The sequence below is a fragment of the Nanorana parkeri genome, unplaced genomic scaffold (genome assembly GCF_000935625.1).
Source record: "Nanorana parkeri isolate BGI_ZX_2015 unplaced genomic scaffold, ASM93562v1 scaffold153, whole genome shotgun sequence".
Lineage (NCBI taxonomy): Eukaryota > Metazoa > Chordata > Amphibia > Anura > Dicroglossidae > Nanorana > Nanorana parkeri.
The window spans coordinates 951,307-978,616 of NW_017306421.1; the positions used below are offsets into that span (position 1 = coordinate 951,307).

General features: G+C 41.1%; 1 protein-coding gene across 1 annotated transcript in view; it reads left to right on the forward strand.

Annotated features, from left to right (window-relative positions):
• Nucleotides 1-697: 697 nt before the first annotated feature.
• Nucleotides 698-27,310, forward strand: part of ATG2A (autophagy related 2A) — a 100,438-nt gene continuing 73,825 nt past the window's right edge. Inside the window, exons 1-11 of the mRNA XM_018554315.1 lie at nucleotides 698-974; nucleotides 7,587-7,749; nucleotides 10,369-10,521; nucleotides 10,694-10,796; nucleotides 11,764-11,886; nucleotides 12,959-13,073; nucleotides 14,318-14,414; nucleotides 14,510-14,671; nucleotides 16,151-16,308; nucleotides 21,207-21,442; nucleotides 26,971-27,127. Coding sequence (XP_018409817.1) covers nucleotides 804-974; nucleotides 7,587-7,749; nucleotides 10,369-10,521; nucleotides 10,694-10,796; nucleotides 11,764-11,886; nucleotides 12,959-13,073; nucleotides 14,318-14,414; nucleotides 14,510-14,671; nucleotides 16,151-16,308; nucleotides 21,207-21,442; nucleotides 26,971-27,127 — 1,638 coding nt within the window. The 5' untranslated portion in view covers nucleotides 698-803. The remainder of the gene's footprint in view (nucleotides 975-7,586; nucleotides 7,750-10,368; nucleotides 10,522-10,693; nucleotides 10,797-11,763; nucleotides 11,887-12,958; nucleotides 13,074-14,317; nucleotides 14,415-14,509; nucleotides 14,672-16,150; nucleotides 16,309-21,206; nucleotides 21,443-26,970; nucleotides 27,128-27,310) is intronic.

The following is a 27,310-nucleotide window of genomic DNA, read 5'->3' on the forward strand; positions in this document are numbered from 1 at the left end:
ACGTATTGACAGTCAAGCAACTAGCACTTTCAAAAGTATATCAGCAGTGATAGCCTACATATCCCTGTCAGTACACATTTCCTTTAAATAAACCAACACAGTTTTAACATAACACAGTATACTTTTGCTATCATTGACACTCTGGGTGTACCAATATGGCCGCCCCCACTAGTCCCCGCCCTCCTTCATGACGAACTTGTTTACGCGATGTGATTGGCTGCGGGTTGCCCTGCCGTCAATGCGCAGCACGAAGGGGCGGTGCTCTGTAGAGAAGCAAAACAGATAGTGACCCGGAACCGGGCGTCGCGGAGTGCCTGGGCTGGAATTCGGTGACCCAATTAAAGCGAAGGAAAGCCCGAAGCTTACGGAGACTCGGTGCAGGGAGAGCTCCCATCCCAGAGGACGTATAGACACCATTAGGGGGCACACCGGGATCTGACCAGCGACAAGGGGCTGCTGGTGGCTACATGACAGCAATTCAGTCACAAGACAAAAGGCGACACGGAGGGCAGTGTGTGACAGCTGTGTGTAGGGGGGTCATGTGATAAACAGTCCACGCTGATGTAGTGGCAGCTAATAGGGATGTCACTTCCTGCTATGTCTACAATAATAGCCTAAATCATCAGAGGTGTAGCTTTACCTGATTGACATTCTTCTCATACCTGACAGCCTGGGGACACAGTGTCAGGCAGGGTTGGTGACAGATAGCCCCCATCACTCACTAGGTTATGAGGTGAGAGTGGCTCCCTTGTCCCTTCCCCAATCTCTCCCACCCTATCCCCTGCCCCAGCTCTCTTCCCAGCATGTCTCGCTGGCTTTTTCCATGGTCCAGCTCCATCAAGACGCGGGCCTGCAGGTACCTTCTACAGCATTACCTGGGCCACTACCTGGAGGAGAGGCTGAGCCTGGAGCAACTGAGCCTGGACCTCTACAATGGAAGCGGACGTCTCACCGATATACATCTAGATATCTGGGTAATTTTCCTCTAGTGCTTCGTTAGTGCAAACAGAAAGGAAGGTGCCAACCGTAAAATCTACATGTCCAGTGATTGTTTTTGTCTTGTTGTCTTTTGTTACCATACGATAGAACATTTCTTTCCAGGAGATGATGTTTTAATCCTCGGATAGGGCGCCTGGCCGCCTGTGGCCTTACTACATATATTCCGGTGTTCTTCACCTGCCAGGGACCCACAGGTAGTGCGCACAGCAGGGGGTGGCCAAACTCCAGCTGTTGTGGAACTACAAATCCCATAAGGCATTGTGAGATTCTCACAGCCACAGGCATGACTCCCGAAGGCAGATGCATTATGGGATTTGCAGTTTCATCACAGCTGGAGGGCGGGAAAAGTCAATGAGTGGACGTGGGTATGCGCTGTACCCACGTAAACAACACCATGCATACAGGTGCAGTCAGTGTTGGGGTTTGTGCACCCATACGCATGTGCATATTTATTAATGTGGGGGTCCTGGTGTGTAGCCAGTTCACCTTAGTTTACCCACACTCGCACAGAACTGTAACTGACACCTCCCCAGAGGGACTTAAACATTAGTGATGAAAGGGGACTTAGTGTAAAAACAGTTTGTCTGAGTTTGCGTATGCCCTTGCAAAACTGTGACCCCCCCCCCCCCCCCTCCTGGCCCAATCATATGCGCATGAGGCATCCCCGGCCCGTAACTACACATCACAAAGGGCGACACCTGGGTCTGCACCAAGCCCCCACACTACTCATTATCATTAGTAAATATGCATATGAGTATGGGCGCACAAACTCCAATGCAGACTGTCTGCGCCCTTACGCATGTGTTGTTTATGCAGGGCTGGCTTGTAGCCCCAAACAGCCACTGAGCCATTGACTCCTATGGGAGGCTGTCCTCAGCACCTGCGCTTCCCTGGCGGGGGGAAATACATTGGAATTCACGCTGTATATCCACAGGCGGCCATGTGCATGAGCCCTTGTACTGACAGTGTGGTCATTGCACAAAATAGATTTCAGCCTTCGGCTTCGTTCGAGTATTTAAATAATTTAGAACTTTCAGCATAATCATCGGCCCAGACAGAGATACTGTAGGCGCCTCTGATGACTGTGTTTTGAAGGCACTTTCAGTGAACGTTAGAGAACAGCACACTGGTCTGCAGATTTCATTTGCCACTTATATAAAAGGTCAATTCCTAGACAGCTGCCCCCATGATACTCTTCTCGTTCTTCAGTTTTGCTATGGCCTGTCTTTCCTCTAAACAGCTGTTGGGAATAACACAGGCAGCCAGGCACATTCCAGTAAAGAAGAGAGGACCTCCTGTCAATTCTAGCATTGAAACAGCTGTCAAGAGACCATTTGGACCTCTTGACAGACGAGAAAGACGGGCACAAGAGAAATCTGTCTAGTTTCTTTAAAGGAAACCTGTCATGACTGCCTTCTGAGCATGCTAGTTGCCCAGCTGGGTTGCTTACCCTCTGAGTTTCTGCCCTGAAACAACCAAGCAGAGCAGGAAATAAAAAAAAAGTCAGAACATCTTATCTGCATACTAGTTCTTTGGGGGGCCGACTCCTTGCCGAAAGGCGGAGGAAGACGAACCCCATACTCTGCTAGGAGAGGGAGCCTTTTGCAGCAAGATGTCAACAAACCACAGATCTACCCGTTGGATCTAGGTAAGTATGTATCTGTGCAGGGGCAGGGAGGGATCACTCAGCTCAGCTTAAAAGGGCCAAAAGAATAAGTATACTCTGTTCTTAAGCGCATTTATCTCTTAAATTACAGTATTTGATTCACCTGCAGTGAATCACGCTGCATTATGAATATGCCTGTTACTTATGGCTGTCACTTCTATATTTGTTTGTGAAAGCAAATTTTTGACAGTTTTTTTTTGTTTAGCTTTCATATAATCTCTAAAAGGGTATATTAATTGTTAATAGAATGTCAAAACTGTGCTAAAAAGATTCAAGACCTTTATTTTATTAATCTCAATCTGTCATGTCTACAGAAGTTTCTGATTTTACATTGTAAACTTGGTCGTTCCCATGAATGTTTCTATTTTTTTTCCTCTTGCTACATCACTGTGGCTTGCATAACTCTTCTCATTTGTGGAAGTGAATGTCTGTTATGACATCAGGATAGTAACGTGCCCAGTGTCCTGGTGACTTCTGAGTAAAATATTTCATTTACTCCTGAAAGTCTTGACCGAGATCCAGGAAATCCTCAGCTGTCACTCTTAATCCACTATTCAGAGGACAGAATGTGCTGTGCATTCCCTCGTCAGTTTTCCCCTATAAACTCGGAAAATGATTTGTGTACACTATCCAAAGGGCACCATTGCTTATGATCTGCTTATCAAGACAACCAACTGCTTAAAGTGACACTAGACTCGGGAGTTAATCTTAAAAATGCATTCAAGTACCTTAAGTATTCACAATTAATCTTATTTGTGTATCACTCGGCTGTAGATCCTCAAATCATCTCTGAATTGGTGCTGACACTGTTCTTCCTTCTGGAGGGTGACTACTTTTGTTCCCCATGAGCCCTGTGTGCGTTGTAAAGTAGTCACCGATCCAAGATCGCTCCTGTGATGGACTACAATCTCACAATTAGTTTACTAATTTGTATTGAGATTGTAGTCCATCACAGGAGCGACCTTGCAGCGGTGACTACGTTACAACACACACAGGGACCATGGGGAACCCTCCAGGAGGATGGACAGTGTCAGCACCATTCAGAGATGATTTGAGGATATACAGCCGAGTGATACACAAATAAGATACATTTTTGTTAATAGTTAAAGGAGAACTATGAGGTGAGTGAAAATCACTCATCCTCATAGTTTGAGCCGACGTGTGACAATGAAACTGTCACACGTCGGCTCAATAGATCGGGAAGTGAGTGAACACATACTGTCGCTCGCTCACTTCTTGATCATCTCCCTGCAGAGAGTGGTGACTGTCAGTCAGGGCTCCCCGCAGGGAGTCCCCCCCTCCCCGCGCCGATCCAGTGCTGACTGGAGAAACGAACGGACGGGGGAGGGGGGGCAGATACAGCAGCGGGCTCTGTCTCTAGATTGGCAGAGCCAGCTGTCACTCACAAAGCTGGTGGATCTCGATAGTAATGTTGGGATCTGTCCCGGCTGCGGCGGTCTCAGTTTACCGCGGGCTGTAGCTTGCGATATATACTGAGCTTTGGGTCACGGGAGGACGCTAGTATATGTCCTCCCGTGACCCTTAAGAGAACTATGGGGAAAAACACTTACCCCATAATTCTCTTTTAAGGCGCTCAAATGTATTTTTAAGATTTAACGCCTGAGTTTAGTGTCACTTTAACCACCAATTTCACCTACAAAAAAAAATCACTTTTTTATTTTTTTATTTAGCAAGTGCTGACGTTACATGTTCTGATAAGGAGACTGACTGTTGTCCTGAGCACAATACATCACTTGATCAGTGCAATCTAAAGACAAATAGCACTGCGTAGAAAACGAAACACGTAGTCAGCTATGCTGTACACAATATCATTCCCTGTCCCCTCCCTTCCTAAAACTTGGTGCTGGGCCCAGGACAAACTCACATTTTTGGTTCTCTGCCTTGAAAATAAAAACAAGAGAACTTATCTCCCTTTTTTTTTTTTACAATGCTCACACTTCTTTAAACTCCTTCAGATTGGGTGACACTTATATACAATTACATTATTGTATTACTATTCAAATAGTTGTTTCCTTATTTGCTTTCCTTGTTGGTATGCTCATATATAAAATCTGAGAGCAAAGATTCCACTGCGGTGGAGCAGATTGGCACACTGCAGAAATTGGTTTTACTAATAAATTGTATGCTGCCACTGCTCAGGACAAAGCAATAGAAAATCGACATTTTACAGCTTTTATCTACATTGTGACACATTGCTGAATGGAGCTAGAGCTTTGTGCCTGGATGCTGCACATAGTTATATATTATTAAAGTAATTCAAGTTTCTGGCTTTGGGTAGAGCTGGAAGGGATTCCAACCATTGTAAGCTTTGCATTGCTGTCTGTGTCTCCATTTGGAATCTAAAATTTTACAGTTGTCAGCAAAGTGGAGTAGATATAAAATCTCCCTGTGAGGACACCTGTTTGTGTGTCAGCTGTGTACAATGGGATTTAGTTTCACTTTGGAGATATTTCCTTTAACCTTGTCTTGTGTCTTTGAAGCTGGCCTTAAGGTGCCCATACACCTTACGATTATCGGACGATTTTCGCATGCTATCGACTTTTCGTCCGATAACCGTATGTGTGCATTGCAGTGTCCGGCCGACATTACTGTACAATCGTACGACTTTTGACGGTCAAGCATGTTTGAAAACTTTGCTCGATCGTACGATTTTTGTAAGGTTGCTGTCGTTTCCGTCCGTCAAAAGTCGTACGATATACACTGCGCTTGCGCTAACGAAAATACGGCAAATCCATTACCGCATTTCGTCCAGGTGCTTTTTGTTAATTACGGCTAAATTAATCTTGCGATCATCGGGGCAGGATGGGGCTGCCGTACGAAAATCGTACAACTATTCGATCGTCGGACGAAAAGTTTTGTTCGATAATCGTAAGGTGTATGGGCACCTATACACTTTACAGTCTCTCTCATCAATCTGCCCTGTCAGGCTATTGTAATCTGACAGCCGGCTCTCTGTATAACCAAACAGTGACTGCAGCTTATCAGCTTCAGTTACTGTTTGCCTGACAATTTTCCACCTGGCTCATTCAACAAAAGTGGATTGAAAAATCGACTTACGTTGAAGTGGGTGGTGCCAGCAAGGCCACCCACAGCTCATATTTTGGCTGATTCCTGCATAAATTCTATACACTTATGGCGAGAACTATGGGGAGAGTGAAATGTACTCATGCCGATAGTTAAAGCCACCGTGTGACACCGCAGCTGTCACACGTCGGGTCTATTGATCGGGAAGTGAGCGATCAGATACCGCTGACCGCTCTGTTCACGATCTTCTCCTGCAGAGACTGTCAGTCATCGTTCCCCGCATGGATTCCCCCCTCCATTCTCCGTTTCTCCAGCGCTGACTGGAGGAGGGACGGGCAGAGAGGGGAAGCAGAGCCAGCTGTCAGTCAGACAATGGGGTGGATCCTGACAATATTGTTGGAATCTTTCCCGACTGCAGCACGGCTCTGCTCTGTCAGCATATAGCAGGCACTAGTCTGCTATATGCTGAGTTCTGGGTCACAGGAGGACATTAGTAAATGTCCTCCTGTAACCCAAAATATTTGGCCATAAAAGGTTTGGCCCCAGTTGTCTTTTCAGAAGTTCTAAATTCATGCGAAGCCATGTTTGCACTCACAGTATCCTTCTTAAAAAAGGTTTTGAGTGAACCTTGAAGTGGGTTAACTGTATATAAGTATGTATGGTAAGTGAAGGTACATTTCCCTCAATTGGAGTTTAGACACACAGGGATTAAAACCTGTCGGAGGTTCTAACCATTCCCCACTCGTGAAAATTAGGTGAAAAAGCTAAGTCTGGAGTTCCACTGGAATGTATAACCCGTCTACATAATACATTTTTTTTGCATCATCTGAACAATGACAGACCGTGTCACCTTTTCTATTTAGTGACCAGCTTGCTAAACGTTTGCGTTTTTATTACTGTAGAGCTGCATAGAACCTGCAGATTCTGCGTTCTATGCACTATGGTAGAGTTGAGGGAGTTTCCTCTACCGGAATATGTTTGATAGAATTGTTTTGACACAGACATATAATGGACAGTCCTGAATTTCTAAATGCCATGGCTGTGGCCAATAGGTTGCTGGACTACACACATTCTTCTCCAGTGAGTAGATGGAAAGCTAGGAGGTTGTCGCCTATCATTTGGATTATATTATTTATGTATGACTAACAATATATGCACTTCAATCACAGGTCCAAATACAGGTAGCACTCAATTTACGCTGGGGTTGGGTTCCTGAGGGAATGGTTGTAAATAGAAACCGCTGTAAATGGAAACCCAGTATATAATGTAAACTAATGGGAGGAGAGGGAGTTATGTTCCAGACCTTTCTCCAAATTGACATAAGTAATAAAATGCAGGTACATTATAGTTAAAGCTGCTGCATGCGCTCACACAAGGAGCTTTAAATAAAATGTGCCTGTATTATGTTATGTCTGAGTGAGGCTTGGAACCTAACTTCCTCACTTTCCACTGAATTCCATTATTTACTGGGTTTCAGTTTAAACCAGATCCCATTTAGAACCATTGCTTGATTTGAGAGAGGCCTGGAACCTAACTCCCTCACGTTCCATTGACATACATTATATATTTAGTTTTAATTTACTATGTAATAATAATAATATAATAATATGTAATAATAATAATAATAATTTACAACACTCCCAGAAAAGGGTCATATTTTGTAAACCGTGGGCCACCTGTATAGTGTTTGTAGTCCTTTGTCTACATATGACCTTTTCTGATTGTGTTGTATGAGTGTTTCAGGTCCTTGCTGTTTAGCTTTTCTTGCCTCTGATCTCTTTCTTCTTCTGCTGTCTGTCATACACTATTAATCATTACTGCTCCTTCTCTGGTTCTCATTATTCAAGTTTGTCTCTATTTTTTTCTATGTCCTCAGTCTGTGAATGAACTCCTGGACTCAGCAGGGGCCCCACTGGAGATTATTGATGGATTCATCGGCAGTATCTCCGTTACAATCCCATGGTCGGCCCTTGTCACCGAAAACTGTACTTTGGAAGTATCTCAACTGCAGGTTACTTGTCGTCCAAAATACCGAGCTGGTAAGAGCCATCAGTGCCTACATTTTGGTTTCTTCTCTGAATGATCTTTCACTGCAAAAAATTAAAGGAAACTCTGCTGTCAGGTGTAAAGTGCAGACACCTTGATGTTTGAGTAAATACCTGAACCCGTTTCCAAGCCCCCACTGTAATGTTTTAACGCCAGCAATTCTGATGGGCAAAGCTCTGGCACTCCCTGCCAGTGTCAAAGCTTGCTCACCAGTTTCAGCCTCCCACACCTTACTAATAAGTTGTTTAACATTCAGACACTTAATCATAGAATGTTTTCAAGATGACTGTTACCTGGAATAGTGTAGGCTCCTATATAATGGCCAAAGCCAGCTTGTGAGGCTGTAAGATGTTTTACCCTTTCTTCACTAGGCTGTTAACAAACTTTAATAGTAGACGCTCACACAAATGAGTCCAAAAAAGTACACCCTCTGCTCTTCACTTGGGGCACTGTTTGGAATTTTAAGTTAGACCGTTTCATAATGTTGGGAGCCAGTGCCAGGCTTTTCCTTTGAAATGATACAATAACAAACATGTGGGTTGAGTTGGGACAACACTTTTGTGATGCACCCCGAATTAGAGATTAGAAAAAAGTGGGGGGTTTTAAGGCATCAACACTTTAGAACCATTTAATATTTCATATCCCATTCCCCAAATCACTCCATTATGCGTCTTTCTGCCTCTTGTCCCCAGCGCGCTGGATGCATAGTGGAGTAATTTGGGTGGGGGATTCAATACCAATATTATTAGGGATGCACTGATACTGTTTTTTCGGCATCGAGTATGAGTACTGATACTTTGCTTTCGGTATTTGTCGATACTGAGTACCGATACCAGTGCTTCCGTTGGCATGGATATGGCTTCCCGGGCAATCTGATTGCCCTAGAAGCCAGTTCCACGTTGTTTGGCCGGCTTGATTGTGCTTTGTCGGGAAACCTGCTTCCCATCCAATCAGCATCGAGCTGGCTTCCCGGCCTATCAGGAAGCCTGGCGGCGAGTAATGACCCGCCTCCCAGCTTCCTGATTAGCCGGTAAGCCGGCTTGATACTGATTGGCTGGAAAGCCCGCTTCCCAGCCAATCAGCATAGAGTCGGCTGTTCGGTTGATTAAATTGTTCCACTATGAACAAAATTAATCTCCATGAACATGAATTACTATGTTGAAGACATCTTGGCTGATGTTATTTGTAGCAAATGTAATGATTATAAAAAGTGTGATGTAGACGTTTAGGTGGTCAATGGAGGTAGTATTCACCCTCAAACTTGAATGTTTTTAAAGTGTTAATGTGGTAATGTTGATGTGTAGGTCGTTGGGGGAGCCCTCCGCACTCCTCACAGCAGTCCCGGCCAGACAAGAGAAGATGGTGCTCGCAGTGATATTGGTTCACGGATGGCGCCGTCCAGACATAGAACAAGCAGGGAATCACCAGCGCTCAATAATGAAAGCAAAATATGTCCCTTTAATGGACAGAAGCGTCATAGAATGCAAAAAAAAGATCTTTTTTTGCATTCTATGACGCTTTTGTCCATTAAAGGGACATATTTTGCTTTCATTATTGAGTGCTGGTGATTCCCTGCTTGTTGTAATGTTGATGTGTACGCTTTTATATGATAAAATGAATAAAATGTTATGATTTATGGAATTTCAAATGTTTCTGAAATGTTGGTGCCTTAAAGAAGAACGCTGGGCAAAATGTTTATTGACCCTTGCAGTGGGGCTACTCCCGCACTGCAAGGGTTAACGGCTCGTTTTCGTCTATGTGCTGAAATATAAAAGTTATATTCACCTGATGCTCAGAGTCGGCTTACTCTTAGACCAGTCACTGGAGCCTCGCTTCCCCTCCGCTGCAGCGGTCCAAGGATCCTCGAGTCATCACAGTGTGCATTGGATGTAATGACGCCAAGAGAAATATCATCGCTGCAGGGTAGAAGGAGACAGGCTGGAGGGAGCACTGTGACAGCCAGCCATCTCCGAGGTTCGGGTTTTTTATTTTAGCACCTAGACCAAAAGAAGCAGTTGACCCATTCAGTGTGGGGGTAGCCCCACTGCAACAGTTGATAAAAGTTTTGCCCGGAGTTCATCTTTAAAAACAACACTTTTTTGTACTATAATTTCACTTTGAAAAGGCCAGAATGCTCTGCAAAAAAACATAGGTGCACCCTTTACCCAAAACAATAGTGCATCTGCACACTATATGATCCCCTCCCTCCTCCTCAGCTATAACTATAATCTGCTCTGCCCCTGTCCAAAATCTTCTCTTGTTATGACTTTCCCCCAGCCATCACCACCCAAGCTTTTAGAATTGAGCCTACAGTGTGATAGCTTGCTAGCATTCGTTTTTGGAAGCCTTTTAGTAAATTACATTAACTGTCACATATTACAAAGTTCTAATCAGCCAGAGGAAAACTTAAAAGAGACGATTGCTAAAAGTAGTACCATTGCAAAATCACCAGCTTAATAAAGTTCTTTCTGTGTTCTTTTAATCTGTCGGATGATAAAACCAAGAATATAGAATAAAACATTTGATGTTCCCATTTGGGTATACTGACATAATTTTGGTCGAGTACATGCATCATTTTCTTATAGTACTTTGTGATATTTTCTATTATCTAGCTTCTGGTGGACCAGAGTCTCACAGCTGGTCCTCATGTATGACCACCAGCATGCAGCTGGCCCAGGAGTGTCTGAAAGAACAAGCAGAGGAGCCATCTGAACCATCGCAGCCTATTGAAGGACTGGAGATGTTTGCACAAACCATAGAGACAGGTAAAACCTTTATGTATTGTTCTGTAGACTTGCTGTGCATGTATATTGTGCCTTATGTCTGTACATATAGTGCATTATCTTTTTGGTGGCTCTCTTTTGAATGAGAGGGATAGATTAATACATCACTTTGTCCTCCCCTCCTGTGTTCCCTCATGTCTTCAATCTTTTTTAGTGCTGCGGAGGATTAAGGTGACCTTTTTAGATACTATTATCAGGATTGAGAATATGCCAGTAGACTCTGACACAGGAACAGCTCTTGAAATACACATCAAAAGGTCAGTTTTTTTGGGTGGTGTATTTTATCTTGATCATAGCGGCTGTATTTACTTTCCTACCTGGCTTAGTATCTCTGCTTTAGTAAAGACTAGGGTGGAATACCTATTAATGGTGCCACATCCAATAATCAATACTACCAACAAGTGCATACAAATAACAGACTTTTAAGGCACCCAGTTGAGACTGTTAAATGGAATCAGATCAAATTTTATTACAGAATTATTACAACAATCATTAAAAACAACAACATATTAAAAACTGTCTCTCTTCAACCACTTGGCCTCAATATAATATTCCAACCTGCCGGTGGTCAATATTTATTTTGTCACTCAATATTTAATATTTCCTGAGAACTGTTATACGTTATACCAGTCTGTGGCTTGTTATACACTGGATATTCAGATGGGATTCAGCTCAACGCGTTTCTCGGAGAAGTCCACTTCATCAGGAGCAGATTGAGGCATACAATACAGTTGAGACTAGTTGGCTGAAAGGCAAAATGGTTGGTCACTCTAGCACAGGGAGCTACTCATTTCCAGGAGGGACATGTCTGCTTTAACAGGGGTACCCAACTCCCGGGTCGCGGATTATTACCGGTCCGTGGCCTGCCAGCAACCGGACCAGAGCCGTCTCTTCCTCCTGTCGGAATAAGATCAATCCGCCTATCCATAGTGCAGCAGTGGAGTGATCGCAGCCGTTAGAGCGGGAGCCAAGCCGGTAGCAATCAGGTTCCATACTATATATAGCAACCAGGGTAACTCTCCCCCTGAGCGCAAACATGCCGTTATTTGTATACACTTGGTGGTAGTATCTCTGCTTTAGTATACCCTTTCAGTGCTTTTCCTTTAGTATTATTTGGTGCTTGTGTTACTCCTTCATGTATTTTATCAGTGAAGTGAACGTACTGCAGTTCTACAGTCCTACAGTCCTATTCTCTGCATGTAACTTGTACCTTGTTTCTCTCAGGCTAGATTATTGTGATGAGGCAGTTAGAGATTCGGGCCCTAGTTTCCCTGTGGATGTCCATCAGCCTCCAGCATTCATCCAGAAGATTCTACAGCTCAGTGGTGTGTCCCTTCACTATGAAGAGTTCATAAACAGAGAACGCTCACCTGCACCTGTCTCTGAGGTATCTGTAGGGTGATATTGCGGCATAATATCCACAGAAATAAATGAGACTGACACTTTAGAAATAATTTTTATGTAAACCTTACCAAGCTTTATATAATTCTAGAATGGCCATATTAAACCCCATTATGATACTGTAGCTATTCCTGTAAGTGTCAAGTACATTCAAACAGCTGTCATAATGTTTTCTTTCTCCTCCATTGAGGGACACAGGAAATCCTAAATGTTTTGGAGTACAGCACTGCGGGCGCAAAATGTCTGACTTTCTAGACTTATGGGGGAAGCATGGGGAGACAGTTGTGCTGTATTGGGTGTCACCCAGCTCACTTTATACTAATGGGTTGGGGACACCACTTATGGTGCAACCACTGGTTGTAGATCATATGCTGTGGGTTAACTGAAGTTGTTTTTCCTTTTAACATATTTTTTTTTTTTTTTCAATTTGAATTGGTAAAGATAAAAAAAAGTAACCTGTCAAGTGGCATCAGCACCATGAACAGGGCATAATACCACTTCTGATCGGTTTTATTATTTCTTTCTGCCTGTAGTTTAGCTTTAGATGATTTGCTCATATGGGCAAAGTATCCAAAAGGAAAATGTCTGCTTCCCTTATCAAGTCTATGCTATAAAATAAAAGATGCTCTGTTCTTTTTGACACCACAGAGGCACTTCCATTTGATACATGAGGCACGGCATTAACTTTATTATTTATTTACCATTGCAATCCAGGGTTCCCCTATGCAGTAGCTAATTTTACAGTTAGAGAGCTTTGCGTTATTTGAGAATATCATAATAATAATTATTTATGGTATACAATATATATATATATGTATGTGTGTGAGATTAATTTTGAAAATATAATCAAATAGCTGTTTTGTTATATGTTAGTGCATATTATATGTATACTTATCAGAAAGATTGCCTGATAAAAGAGAACTCTATTAGCTTCCTCACTCTTTTTTTCCTTCTAGGACCCGCCTCCATCTACAAAGCACACAGTGCAAGATCCATTGCATCCTGAAGGGGCCCCCAGTGGACCTACACAACCTACACCGCCCAGCTCTCCCACTCTCCAAATAGGCAGCTGCTCTGGCTGCACAGAACTTATCATCAAATTAAAGCAGAACGATATGTTTCCTGGACCAAAGGTGATTTACCAAGTCTTTAAACATGTTGAAGCCTGTAATAATAAAGTATAAAAGACTGTTTTTGTCACACTTTAGAAGTGAAAGCATAATTATGTGCATATGTGTACTTGTGATCTATCTATGTTTCTTAACACACACACACACACTTTCAGATTAACTTAGTATGTAATTTAATATTTTGATGCACACTGCCCTTTGTTTAATACACAAGGAAATCAGATAAGTGTTGTAACCCGTAGCAGCAACAAGTCAACATTTATTCAGTAATCCTTAACAAATTAGAGCCCATGTCAACATTGCTTTGTGTGGAATATAAAAGACTTTTAAGTACATGCAGCAGCAAAACTGGGGTCACTGTTTTCAAACTTTATTATAATTAATGCATCTTTTTTAACCACAAATACTTCTCAGGCATCTCCTGATATGTGTCATTTTTATCAGGCAATCCCTAAAGAATAGCCATTTCTTGGCTGTACTCTCTAAATGTATACCTGTCTAAACAATTTCCAAAAATAACAAGTGATATAATTATTTAAAAAAAATATAATTTAGTATTTGCTAATCTTTTAAAATCTACATAAATAATATTCTGTTTTTTGGTCTTTTTTTCTGATTTTGATGGAGATTAGCAATATAGAACTCGTATACCTCTCTGCTTAAGAAGATGAATAGCTGCTTTTATATTTTAAGCAGACTTAAAATATAAAATGAGGCTGTGGGAAGCTAGTATACAAATGGGACATGATATATTTTGTATAGTGTTAGGTAAGTATGAAATATTGCATGAATAAAGTAGAACCGTGTCCTCCCATTTGTAACTGGATTTGGTACTTGTTTAGGCTGTCGTATAGGAGCCATTAGTTGTACTTTAATCTTAACGTCTTCTATCCAGCCAGCAGATGTAGCCCTCATCTCCTTTTTACATATGCAGCTTTTTCAACTTTCAGCTAGTTATGGTTTGTCAAAGCAGTGGCTCGTGTCTTATCACATGGCTCAGCTTGCCTGACAAAGAAAGTTGCAAAGCAAGCTTCCTTTCTTGTGATGTCTCTTTTACTAGTTCCTAGTGATTTGGGAATCCTTTGTCTTGTATTACATGTTTATGTGTAACACAAGGATTATGCATATATTCAAAACAATATAAAATAACAGTTTAAAATGTATGATCTTAAAATACATAAAATTGACCCAAAATCAGTCTAGTTTTTCTTTAAAATATTAATTGCAGTGAATATTTTTGTTTGCAGCTCGATATTGATGGGAAACTTGGGTCTCTGCATTTGTTCCTGAATCCAAGCCAGATAGCTAACTTGCAGCAATTATTGGATGCCTTGAGTCTTTCAGGTGAGCTTGGAAGATGATCACTGTAAGAAGCAATATCAGCATGTAACTGTTTTTGTGTACACATCGTTTGAATGCATTTTTGTTGTGCTTTACAGAATCAAGCAGTATTAGGGAAAAGCTGCTGAAAAGTCGTCCTTTGGACATGGAGGATTTAAAGCTGATTGAGCAAGACTTGAACCAGCAGCTGCAGTCAGGGCCTGGATCTTTCTTCATTCCAGACCCTGAGCTTGTGCCCTTCCAGACATTAGAGAATGGAGGTGAGGTTTCTTTATAAAATCCCTCAATCACACTAGCTGGGTTTCAATGACTTGGTGGTAATGTTCTGTTGGTCAACCTGTGAAGGGAAGGGTGCTCAGAGGCACTGATGTTACCGAAGTATTCCACTTCCATTTCATACTCTGAACCTTTGTGGCTGACGTTTTGTTGCCTTACCATCACCGCAGCCCATAGGTACTGTTACATGGATAGGGATTGAAATTAGAGGTTGGTTTATTAAAGTAGTAGAACATGTTCTGTTTGCAAAATGAATTTTCATTTAGCCTAATGAATGAGGTGAAGTTGTGCTGACCTCAATAATCCTATCATGTGTGAGCAAAATCAATTTTTTTTTACATTTTCCATGCACATGATTGGGTATTCTTTGCAAAGTGAATTTCACTTAGCTTCGCCTTATCACCTTATATACGGTAGTTAAGTGAAAATTTACTTTACAAAGTTAACATGCACTACACCTTTAGGGCCAGTTCACATCACAAAGGCTGCATTCCAGAGCGTTCGGCCTGAGCCTTCCCACACACACACCAAGAAGAACTCCTGTTGGGTATGCGGTGGAGTCCCGCTGGCTGATAAATTGGTATGTGCAAACTGTTTTCGGAAACATGTCCAGGAATCATGAGAATGATGGCGGGAGGGGACGTGGCGGTGAATTTAAGTCAATGGCACCTCAGCCACGCCCCCGGCCCGCAGTGCAATCGCCCGGACCTGGAACGCAGGCATATTAGTGCCTGTGTTCCGGTTCTGTGTGATTTGCAAAAATAGTGCTTGCCAGCTTGCGTTCCAGAGGCTGAATGCTCTGGAACACAGCCTTTGTGCTGTGAACCAGCCCATAGTAAATCAGGCCCTTTGTGCCTGATATTTTAGGAATGCTTGCCATAGAGCAATGATATAAAAGACAAGACACTTCAACATAGGGTAATATTTGCTAGAGGTGTAAAAAAAATTCCCGTGTATTACGGTAGTATGGTGATAACCTCCCCACTGGATTAACAAGGTAGTGCAAAGTGCAGTCATACTTAGTAACAAGTAATTTTTCACTGGTTTCTAACAACAGTAAACTAAAATCCAGCGTCTATGGGTTCTTGCACTGTTTTTTTTTATAAAGTATGCCTGCGGAGACTGCATTGTGGGAGCTACCACTGCTGATTTGTTTTTCAGAAAGGCACAGGCTCCAGCACTGTCATTCCTACCCTGACTTCATTATATAGTGGGTTACTAATCTGGAAGAAGTATTCAGAGTTCAGACTTTTCACTCTTCACTGGCTGCATTCTTGTTCCAGTACATTGTTTACTGGGTAAAGCCAGGGTTACCTTGACAGCCGTGGAGCCAGCCTACACCATTTAAAGACAAGTCAGCAGTGGCAGCTCACATATTGCTATTTGAGATAATATGAACATTTAGGACAGGTCAGCTGGTAGTAAAAAGATGAATTTTGATTATGTATGTTTCCTCTTTGCAGATATGTTTTTTTCAATGGCTGCATTGACAAATAGTGTTACTTCTATCCGGTCTACAACGGAATTGTCAGATGTGGACCTTGATTCCTCCGTCTATAGTGATCACAGTGGTCATTCTTTTCAAAGTCCAGCCTTTACTCCTGGGGTGAGGATAGTACCAGTTATGAATTAATAATTATGTATGCGATCCTACTATATCATTTATTTCATTTAGTGTTCCACCATCTGATAACTTTTATGTTAACAGCTGGTGGTTTCTTCCCACCCACAGCCATAAGAAAGTGGTCTAAAGAAATATGGAGTTTAGAGTTATACATTCTCCCTACAGTATGTTGGCCACATGCTTTCTTTTCTTAATATACAATCTGCTTTAGTTTTTTTAAGCAGTTAATGTGAGGAATTGCATTTAAAACCAAATGGATTGATTAGGTTGACTCTTACTTTACATGGTTGTTTGTAATTCTAGAGGAGATTGTACATCAGATTGTTAAGTGTGTGGCCAGATGTAGAACAATATTGATTAAAAAAAAGCAGCTTGAAAGACTGATTTTTTTATTTAGTGTTTTTCAGTAAATATTTACCTGTGTAAAACCCTTTTCATTGGCCTCTATGGTTAAACCTTGATGTGGGGTGAAATGCATAAGACCGTGAGCTGAGCCTGGTGGGAAATGCGATTTACTTTGAGCATTCTTGTTTTGACCACTTAAAGGCCATGGTGTTTCACCCACTTCCTGGCCAGGCCATTTTTCAGTATTCAGCGCTGCGGTACTTTGACTGATGTTTATTCCATCATGCAACGCTGTACTGAAATGAATTTCATACCATTTTTCAGGGACAGATAGAGCTTTCACACTTCAAAACCTTCACAGGGTCCAGGGTAAGTTCTAAATTGCTTCAAGTTTTCTTTACCATTGTGTCTTTTTTCCCCCCTGTCTAGAAAGCTGTAGCAACATTAGGGGATCAGTCATTTTATGGAATATGTACTGTATATCTTTTATTACACCATACCCAGCTCACTATACTGTGCATTCAATATACAGTGTGTGTTCTCATATGCTAGTGCTCTGATGGTAATACTGGCAGTCATGTGGATATCAGTGCTACCAGTTATCCCCCAGTACCTATTATCTCTCAGCTTGAGCAGAGAAGAGCAAAAATCTGTCAATGTAACTCTGTACCAGTTGCTAGGTTATGCTACACACACACACACACACACACACACACACACACACACACACACATGCACGCACAAGCTTTGCATTGTACATATGTACGTTTTCTTTACCTTTCCTCTATGGCTAAAGGTTGGCTGAGGTCTGACCATAGGCTTATGCTGAGAGGAGGAACATAAAATACACAGTCTCTATGCTATACCATCAAACACGGAAGCATAGCATGGATGGTGACAATCTGCACCCAAAAACTGATATTTTCTTTTTTTATAGGCAGTTGAAGGGTGAAATATCCACCACCTTTTTATTCGTTGGGGCCTCAGTAGTCAAGTTAGTGTCACTGCCCTCTCCTGCAAGGCCATAAAAACCATGTTACTCTAGCAGTTGTATGGGCAAAGTGACAGTGTCTCTTAATGTGTGTGTCATTCATCAACGTACACTGTGTTTTGCAGCGCATTAATTTTAAATTGGGTGCAAGTGCACTACAACTTACAAACAAACATGAACCTTTTTTGCCCAACCCAGAGCACCACAATACAGATATTTCCCATCTGTGCATTATGTGCTGAAAAGCAAACGCATTAAGGAGCGCTGGCAAGGTACGTTCGGGTGCCATTCAAAATGCATGGCACCGCCACGCACCAAAAAGAATGGCACTGCCACTCATCAAATTGGTGATGGTGCATTACCACAACACTTAGGTGTCAAGACTACGCTGAGGTTTTTAGCTTAAGTTGCTTATTCACAGTTTTGCATAAAGGCAAGATTTAAGATTTTTAAATAGTTGTTATTTGTGAACTCAATACAGTTTTATCTTTTAGATTTAGTAAGAAGTTATGAAGTTGCATTTGTGTGTGCAAATACTGATTTTAGTGTTTAAAAAATAAATAAATATTGTTTTAATTAACATTTTGTGCAGCTACCATGAAGCACACACAGTTAGTAGAACCATCTTTAATTTAACAGGTCCTGTACTTTTTTTTTTTTTATAACGTTCAAAGCTTTAACCACCTCCCGTCCGCCGATCGCTGGAAGACGGCCAGACAGGAGTCTCCTTGATGCGGGTGGGTGCCCGCTCACACGCGCCCCCTGCTGCGCACAAGTGGGAAACCGCCTCGATTTTAAACGGCCAGCGATGGCCGTTTACATACAAGCGGTCCGGGGTCTGTAAAGACGCCCGATCACTTTTATGATACAAGTGAGGGTGCGCCCCCCCCCTCCTTACCTCTGGTCCCCGCGATCCCGGGCGTCCATCTGGTCCAGGCGTTGTCTCTCTGTGCACTGAGAACAGAGGGAGATCAGGACCCGATCTCCCTCCGCTCTCCTCCCGGTCTCTGAATGCAGGAAGTGATGTATATTACGTCACTTCCGCATTCCTCTGTCACTCTCCGGTACTGAAACCGGAGAGACGCTGATTAAGCAGATCTGTGCTTCATCAGCTTCTCTGGGGGTCCCTAGGTGACAGGGGTCTTAGAGACCTCTGATGTCTCCATAAAGGGGACCTGTCACTGTAATTTGTTATCACATAGGGCACTTCTTAGCACCCTATGTGATAACAATAAAGTTAAGTGTAAAAAAAAACACAAAACAAAAAAACCCACGAAAATCTTTTAAAGTCCCCCACCCCCACATAGATGCGCAAAAATGCGTTAGATGCGCCCACAAGCTAAAACGACGATTGCTCCAATTATGCCGCACATGTTGCATATCGCCGCAAATGTCGCAATGAGAGCAATAATTTTAGGGCCATCAATCCCTGATAACACTAAACTGATGAGTGGTAAAATCTTTTGAAGCGTCGCCTCTGACTAATTTTGGCTATAGTGTCTTTTAGCGATTTTGCGCGCGCGCAATTTTAAGGCTTGACATGTTTGGTGTCTATTTACCCGACGTGACCCCGACTTTAATATTTTAGCAAAAAACTGGGTAAAATAATAAAGGGAAAACCATTTTTTGAAAAAAATATTCAGTACTTTTTTGTTATATAGTAAAAAATAAAAACCCAGTGGGGATTAAATACCACCAAAAGAAAGCTCTGTGTCCCCCCAAAAAATGGTATAAAATTCATTTCAGTACAGCGTTGCATGACGGAATAAGCGTCAGCCAAAGTACCACAGCGCTGAATACTGAAAAATGGCCTGGCCAGGAAGGGGGTGTAAACACCCTGGTCATCAAAGTGGTTAAGCTGTACAAGAATTCAAGTTAGGAGTTCAGACTATCCTCTTGTTCAAACTATCTGAAAATGCTAGTTGCCTAACTGTCTCTAGCTTCAATATTTTACAGAGGGAAACTGTATCTATACCCAAGATAAAAAATGTGATATATTGCAGCTTACTAGTCCTTCGATGGGGGTGGCTGTGTTTTTCCTTTTTCAAGCTTTTTTCCCTTTATTTACACCTGGTGGTCCTGCCAGTAACAACCTTCCTGTCCTAAGGTAGCACGGTTCACTTACCGTACTGTATTCTTGGAGGAGTAGTGTTGTCACCCTAGGACAGGCAGTGTTTCAGGGCTACTGAACACCTCCCACTTTCCTTATCTCCATAACATAGGGTGAGATGTTCTGCTGTCCACAAAGAGTCGTGGACATGACTGATAAGCCTGCTAACATAAAAGTCAGCGAGCACAGGAAGCTCACTAGATTTCTGGCAGAAACAGCGGGTATGCCTTTGCACTTATCAAACGGTTCTAACAAAGTGCTTTCAAGGGTATGAATAAAACATGCAGTGACAAATGTTAAGGGTATATAAAGCCTAACAATTAATTCCTCTTATTGCTTCATTTAAATAGTATACAAATGTAACTTTGAAATAACCCATATTTATGTATTATTTATGTTTTATTTAAATGGAGCAAATAAAATAAGTTCATTGTTTGGGTTTTTGTATACCCTTTCATTTCCTGAGTGCATATTTCATTTAAATAAATATTGTAGATTAGCCACTAGAGGGAGAAAAGAGTGGGACTGATTTACTAAAGCCAAATAGACTGTTCACTTTGCAAGTCAATTGTCCCTTAGCTTAATGAATGAGGTGAAGCTCTGCTGACTTTCTTTATCCAAACAAGTGGAAGCAAAAATGTATATATTTTTTTTTCCTTGCATGTAATTGGGTATTCTTTGAAAAGTGAATTTTCACCACATTCATTGAACTAAGGGAAAATCCCTTTGCAAAATGAACAGCCTATTTGCCTTTCATATATTAAACCAATATATGCTTACTCTACCACCTTCATAAAAGTAAACCTGTACCAAGGTAGTATGGGATTATTGAAAAGCTTATATACATCCAGCTAATCTCTTTTTATGTTCATACTGTATTTTACAACATTTGAAATACTATACATTATCTACAATTACAATAATGGAGGATTTTTTAGAGGGGCCAGACACAATAATTTGGCCCTTTTTCCCATCATATAGGAAAAACTGGGAATTGTGATTCATATTTTATTACTGGGGAGATGTAAGAAGCAATCCCAACCTTACAACTACTACACAAATGAATATATATTTGGGTGGTATGGGATTTCCTGCATAAATATATAATTCGAAACTAACACATATTTCAGCTTATTTTGATAACTATTGTAAGTTTGAAAGCCTAGGTTCCACTTTATATTGTAAAGTCTTAAAAGATGGATACAAAAATGAAATAAGTATGCTGCTGCTTACATGGTTGTTAGGTGCAACGGAGCATGCAAACTTTTACACTACTAGGACATGTCAGAGCTTTGTTTCTCAGAACGGCCTTGCGCTTAGTAGTAGCAGCACTTTATATCTGATGCCATTTTTTTTTCTTGACAGAGTTGCTTAAAAACAATATAATGGACATGTCTACTTTTGTGAACTATTTTACCTTTTATTTTGACAGGAAAACAGTCTTCCCAGTCTCCTCTGGAGCCTCTAAAATCAGAGATGCTTCTAAAGTTGACAGTGGGTGGCCTTACCATAACTGTGCCCCACATTCCTAGCAATGCCAGTTCTGCGGGGGACCCGAACAGTCAAGAAGCAGCCAGTAATTTTTTTAAGGAACTGGGGTACTTCAAAGATGCTGCTTTTAGTGGACGAGACTTTGGGCATCTTCGTGAGCATTTCCAAAGAGCTTGTCAGTTGAGCAATGTCAGGTAAGAGGCTAGGAGCGATCAGGTGGGATGTATGAAGTTAATTTTATTATACTGATAATTTAGAATGCAGCTGCACATGGAAAAAAACGTTTTTGCTGATTCATATTGTCAAGCTTTCTGTTCAAGTTTGCATCTGATTGTTGGCTGTCAGACCTTTAGCAACTTCCTGCTAATCATTTTTTTTTTTTTAGATTTTCTGATTTTTATTGAAAGTTTGAATAGGTTACAAACCAAAAGAGTACAACAAAAGTATTAAGGCCGACAATACACTGTTAGCATTTTGGCTGATTCATAGAAATCAGCTGAAACTCTTACAGTGTGTGTCCATGCTGGCTTGTCAAAATTCAATGACTGAATCAACGGCAGCAGGAGATTCATCTACCCTTGCTGTTTAGCATGGATAAAGGAAATGGTCAGACTTGAAATCTAATAACATATCACCAGCTTTAGACACAACACGAGCTCCATTAATGTATACAAATGAATTGTCAGGTAACAAGTACAGGTCGTGTAACATACCACACTGTAGCACATATCAAACATGACAGGTGAGACCAGCAAGTTTCGTATTTTTTCACCCACATCCTTTTAAAGCGGAGTGAAGTGAGAAAGTAGAAGAACGCTGGGAGGCAGGATTTTTCTCTCTCGAGAAGAAGAAGAAGAGCGTTTAAAAAATTTTTGTCTGTACACTTGCATGCGCTGTACAGTGAACACACTCAACCCATTCACAGCATCTGTAAGACGCTGTGAATTGGCAGGATGCCATGGAGGGGGTAACATCATCAGGAATTTTGAATGGTGACAGTGGGGGACAGTGCGAAGGTCGATCCGACACGCTGGAGAAGGCCACACGTTTAACCTACGGTGCTGTCCATACTTGCAAATTAGGCCAAAACTAAAAAAATTCAAAGCAGTTTTACTTCCACATACAAAAGTAACAAACACGGTTATTCACAAAAGGGGGAAGAGTTTGAGGAAGTGAACAATCTAGGCCAAAATAGCTAATTTGGAAACGTTCTCCAATTCAGTTCACTTTACAGTTCAGCTATGTTGTCCTAGATTGTTCACTTCTCATGCCTTCTCCAAACTCTTTACCCTGCTGTATATAACCCTCAAAATGTTTAGGACTTTCATGATGACTTCTTTTACAGAGCATTGCAAATAAATTCAATTAATGTCAGTCTAAAACTGGTAAAACATTTTTATTTCTCAATCATTTTTTCAGAAAATACATTTTTGTGACAAATTTAGGTTACTAGGTTCACAAAAGAAGTCTTTAATGTTTGTGGATATGTTTTTACACAAGCTTCTCACATTTTGTTTTACCCAGGATTCACACATATTTCAATTAGCAAATGTGGGAATGTTGGTTGAATATTGTGTAACATTTTTTTTTTTTGGAAAAGACCCCTTGGTGTGATTAAAGCAGAACTCCAGAAATGTTTTATCTTTTGGAATAGTGGTAAATCCCATTATGATGTGTATCCAGCCAGATGGCTGCTGTTTACTGTAGAAATCTTGCTTTTATTCATGCTGGATGCCAGTCACAGCACTCCTCTCCAGGCGATGGCTATGAGAATGGCTGCACTCATACAGCAATGGATTGAGTCGTTCACCCACACACTCCTCCTGCCTTGTCCATTCACAAAAAGCCTTCATTTACAGAATGAAGGGTGTTCTGGGAATGGACCAGGGGAGTTATTCATTCATGTGAAAAGCAAACTGGTAAACAGGAATTTACTTTTCCCATGATTGGATAAATGTAGTGATTATTCATACAATTTATTGAGTGGAAATTATCCACTCCTTTAGTAAATCAGCCCAAGTACCTCCACTTCTGTCCAAGTTGAGACTATGACTACACCTTACCTTTATGTTATTTGTTTAAACAGTGGTGGATATAACAACAAGTTCATTTTAATAACAGATTTCATTTTTAAAGGAATGCCAGTGGAAACCAAAAAGAAGCTCTTTGATTTCCAATATGCTTATCACTGAACACTCTGAAAAGTAAAAACTACTGCATTAGGATTGTGAAAGCCACTTGTACATGTACAGACTGCATTATCAAATTAGTTAAATGATACATACAGACTCGTGCCCAACAAGAATGCATGGCCTGATAACAACATAGCTTTATAATGTGAATACTGAAAGTATGTTAAAGCAAACCTGTACTGAGAGAAACATGAAGACTGCCATTGCTGAACTCCTTCTGAAAATGGTACTTGTGAAGGAAGTGACAATTGCAGCCTGACCCTTTATTTTTTTAATGAAATACCACTGCCACCACCAAAAACCAATACCCCCGACCCTTTTGCCTTTTTAAAACCACATCAATTGTCCACATGACAGCAAGACCTGCAACAGACATGCAGCTTAGGTGTGAAGTCGCAATTCCTGAACTATGTACTTTGTTCCTGGTCATTGTCAAATAAGTAGCCTTTTCAGAAGAATCGGTCAGCAGTGACGGCTTTTATGTTAAGGTAAAAAGACAAGTTTAGTCAATGTATAGGAATACTTTCTTACTGTATAGGTGTCTTCTGACACACTAACCTCTTTTATATCTTTCCAACTTGTCATACTGAATTACCTTATAATGGGCTGTATTTCAGAAGGTATATTTTGTTTTTAACCAAAAAGTATTTTGGATGTACCCTGCGTGATAGTAAAATTGATTCGATAAATAAAGTTACAATACAAACTCTTCCAATATCAAATGTACTGTGTGCTTTATCTTTTTCTTCCCACATTTTGGGAACACTGTTGCAAAACAGTTTGGGAAGAATTTTCAAATTGGTCGTTTCACAAACAAACCTGGGCATATTCGTCTTGGATAATGTAAATCATTCTGTTGTTTTGGCTATCACTGTATGAATGCATCTGTGAACATGTTTATCTACACCTGATGATTTAGTGGGCACCTAAGCAAGAGAATCCGATACAATAAATGAAATTGTCAATGGAATTTCAAAAATGGTGTAACCGTACAAAATACTAAAAGCTTGTTGGTAAACTACATTCTTGGAATAAGTCAGTAGTCATTTTATAAACTAACAATGCATTTCTTTGGTTCAAAATAATGGTGAAACAACTAAATAAGCTGGTTCTTCCAGATTACTATAAAATGTTTAGGAATACAGTTCACAAATTCATTCTTCAACTATATCTGTCTAACTATAGCAACTATAAATCCTCACTATAACAAGCAACATTTTTATTTGGAATACACCCCAAATGCAGGTTAGCAGAATCCCTTTTGACTTTAAGTGAGCAGTACCCATGGCAGCTCAAGGACTGCGTTTGATCTTCTTTCCGTATTCCATTCAAATGGTGCTAAATGGGTTTGAATGATGCACGTAGTGTTTGACCAGGACACCCTTGAACAGAATAAAGCAGAAGTGCCTATTGCTTCAGGGTAAATGCAGAGTGTTTACTGGAATTATTCTTTAAAGTGACAATGAACTCAGGCGTTTAATCTTACAAATGAATTCAAGTACCCTAACGATTAACAAGAATGTATCTTATTTGTGTATCACTCGTCTGTAGATTGTCAAATCATCTCTGAATTGGTGCTGACACTGTCCTTCCTTCTGGACGGTGGCTACTTTTGTTCCCATGGTCCCTGTCTGTGTTGTAAAGTAGCCACCACTCCAAACTCACTTCTGTGAGGGACTACAACCTCAATACAAATTAGTAAACTAAAGGTAGATTGTAGTCCATGGCGGGAGCAAGCTTGGAGCAGTGGCTAGTTTTTACAACACACACACACACACAGGGATCATGAGGAACATAAGTAGCCACCCTCCAGAAAGAAGGACAGTATCAGTATGAATTCAGAGATGATTTGAGGATGTACAGCTGAGTGATACACAAATAAGATACATTTTTGTTATTACGGTAGTTACTGTATGTGACTGCATTTCTAAGATTTAACTCCTGTGTTTATTGTCACTTTAAAGTAGCTCTAAACCCAAACTGGACAACATTTAGCTTGCTAAAGCCTCATTTTGCACTTCAGTGCTTTTGCTTTTAAAAGTTCTCTGTAATAAGGACTTTATTTTTTCTAACCAACTACTTATTGTTTAAATTGGACTTATTAAGGAACTGAACTTTGGAAGGCTTGCTTATAAAAGGCAAGTGTATGGGCAAAATATTAGTCACGAGTACTGCCTGTACTCTCCCTGCAGCTGATCATTTCCCCATTACTGACTAACTATGCCATTTTTCGCGCTGTCTCTATATATAGGCAGCCATCTTGATAGAGGTAGGGCTTTGTCTTCTCATATGTTGGAACCTCCAGTATGGTAGGCAGTACAGTAGTGACATCACCAACTCTTACTCAAAGACCAGTAGTCAGAGGTATCAATGCATGAAATCCACAATCCACATTCACAATTGCGAGTCTGTATCAGCACATGTCTGGAAGCACACTGCTATTTTTGAAAAGGAATAAAAGTCAAAAACTGCATTTTCAGGGTAATTCTTAGGCACAAATACCATCTTGTCTTCCTTTTGGCACCAATGCGGTTGTGTTTTGTATGTTACCATCTTCCTCTTGGCACCAACACGTGCTTGGGTGTCGCCATCTTGTCTTCATGGGGGCCATCTCTCCCAGATTCTGCAGAAGCATTCACTACAGCTTGAGCAATATATACCAGCAAGAAAGATCATGTGAGAGCTAGGTACTTTATGGGGTCATGCAATGACCCGATGTCATAATTGAAAGAGGTCAGGCAGGGCAGGAACTACCTCCTTCTCAACTCTCTCGCGGTCGGGACTAACTTAAGTTATGAATGTCTTTTTTTTATTATATGAAACTTAAATTAAGTTTTCTGTTAATGCCACTGGTAAGGACCAGTTCTTTGTTCTGTCCAAATTCACTCAGTTTACACACTTAAGTGTCACTTCAGGTTTACTTCAATAAGTACAGTTAACTGCCAGTTATCTGGCACCCACTGGGATCAGTAGGTGCCGGATAACTGTAGTTTCTGGTGGTTAATCGTAGCCGCAGCCAACAGGTGAATGGAAGCAGCTGAGAGCAATAGCCAGCCTTCTATTGACTATTACAAAAATTACAATAGCAGGCTGGCTATTGCACCCGCCCACTGAGCAGAGAAGCGGACACTGAGGGAGAAAGTTCTTTCTCAGGTCCGATCCTCTGGTCAGTGGGCGGGTGCAATGGCCAGCCTACTATTGGCTATTGTGGAATCTAGCCGCCGGCCAGCAATAAGATGTAAACGAGTTTCGTTAGCAACTAAATAGATTTAGTTGCAAACAACATTTTTTAGTGTGCACCAAGCAACCAAACAAATTGGTACATATTACGTCCTCGATCTGTGCTTTTTTTTTTTTGTGTGTGTGCAGGTTGCTTGAATGCCAGATAATGGGGAATTTACTTTAATTGCTGTTTGCTGAAGGGTTTTCACCCATGACAAAGTTAGGAATTCTACACTGCTTATTGGATACTGAACCCTTGTGATAATGATCTATATAAACTATTAAATGTTTTTTTTTTCCTTTGGCAGGACTACAGCATTAACAGTCCAGATAGTGTGTGAGCAGAGGTCTGGTAAAGGTATACAGCACAGTACTGTGGACCTCAGTTGTGGAATGCTGGAGATTTTGGAATGCCTTTGGCCAAGTCATCCTTCCAAGAAGAAAACAAATCCTGAGTATACAGAGGTATGTATGCATTTGTTCACTGGCATGAAGTTAGCACTGAATGTGCCTGTATAGCATACACATGGCTGCTTATTCAGAATAAAGCTGTTGCACTCAGGTAACTGCAGTCAGTTAAATGTACAATACTGGGTGTATATGATAGTGCATTCACATCTGCACTGAATGGTCAGTAGTATAGTGTAG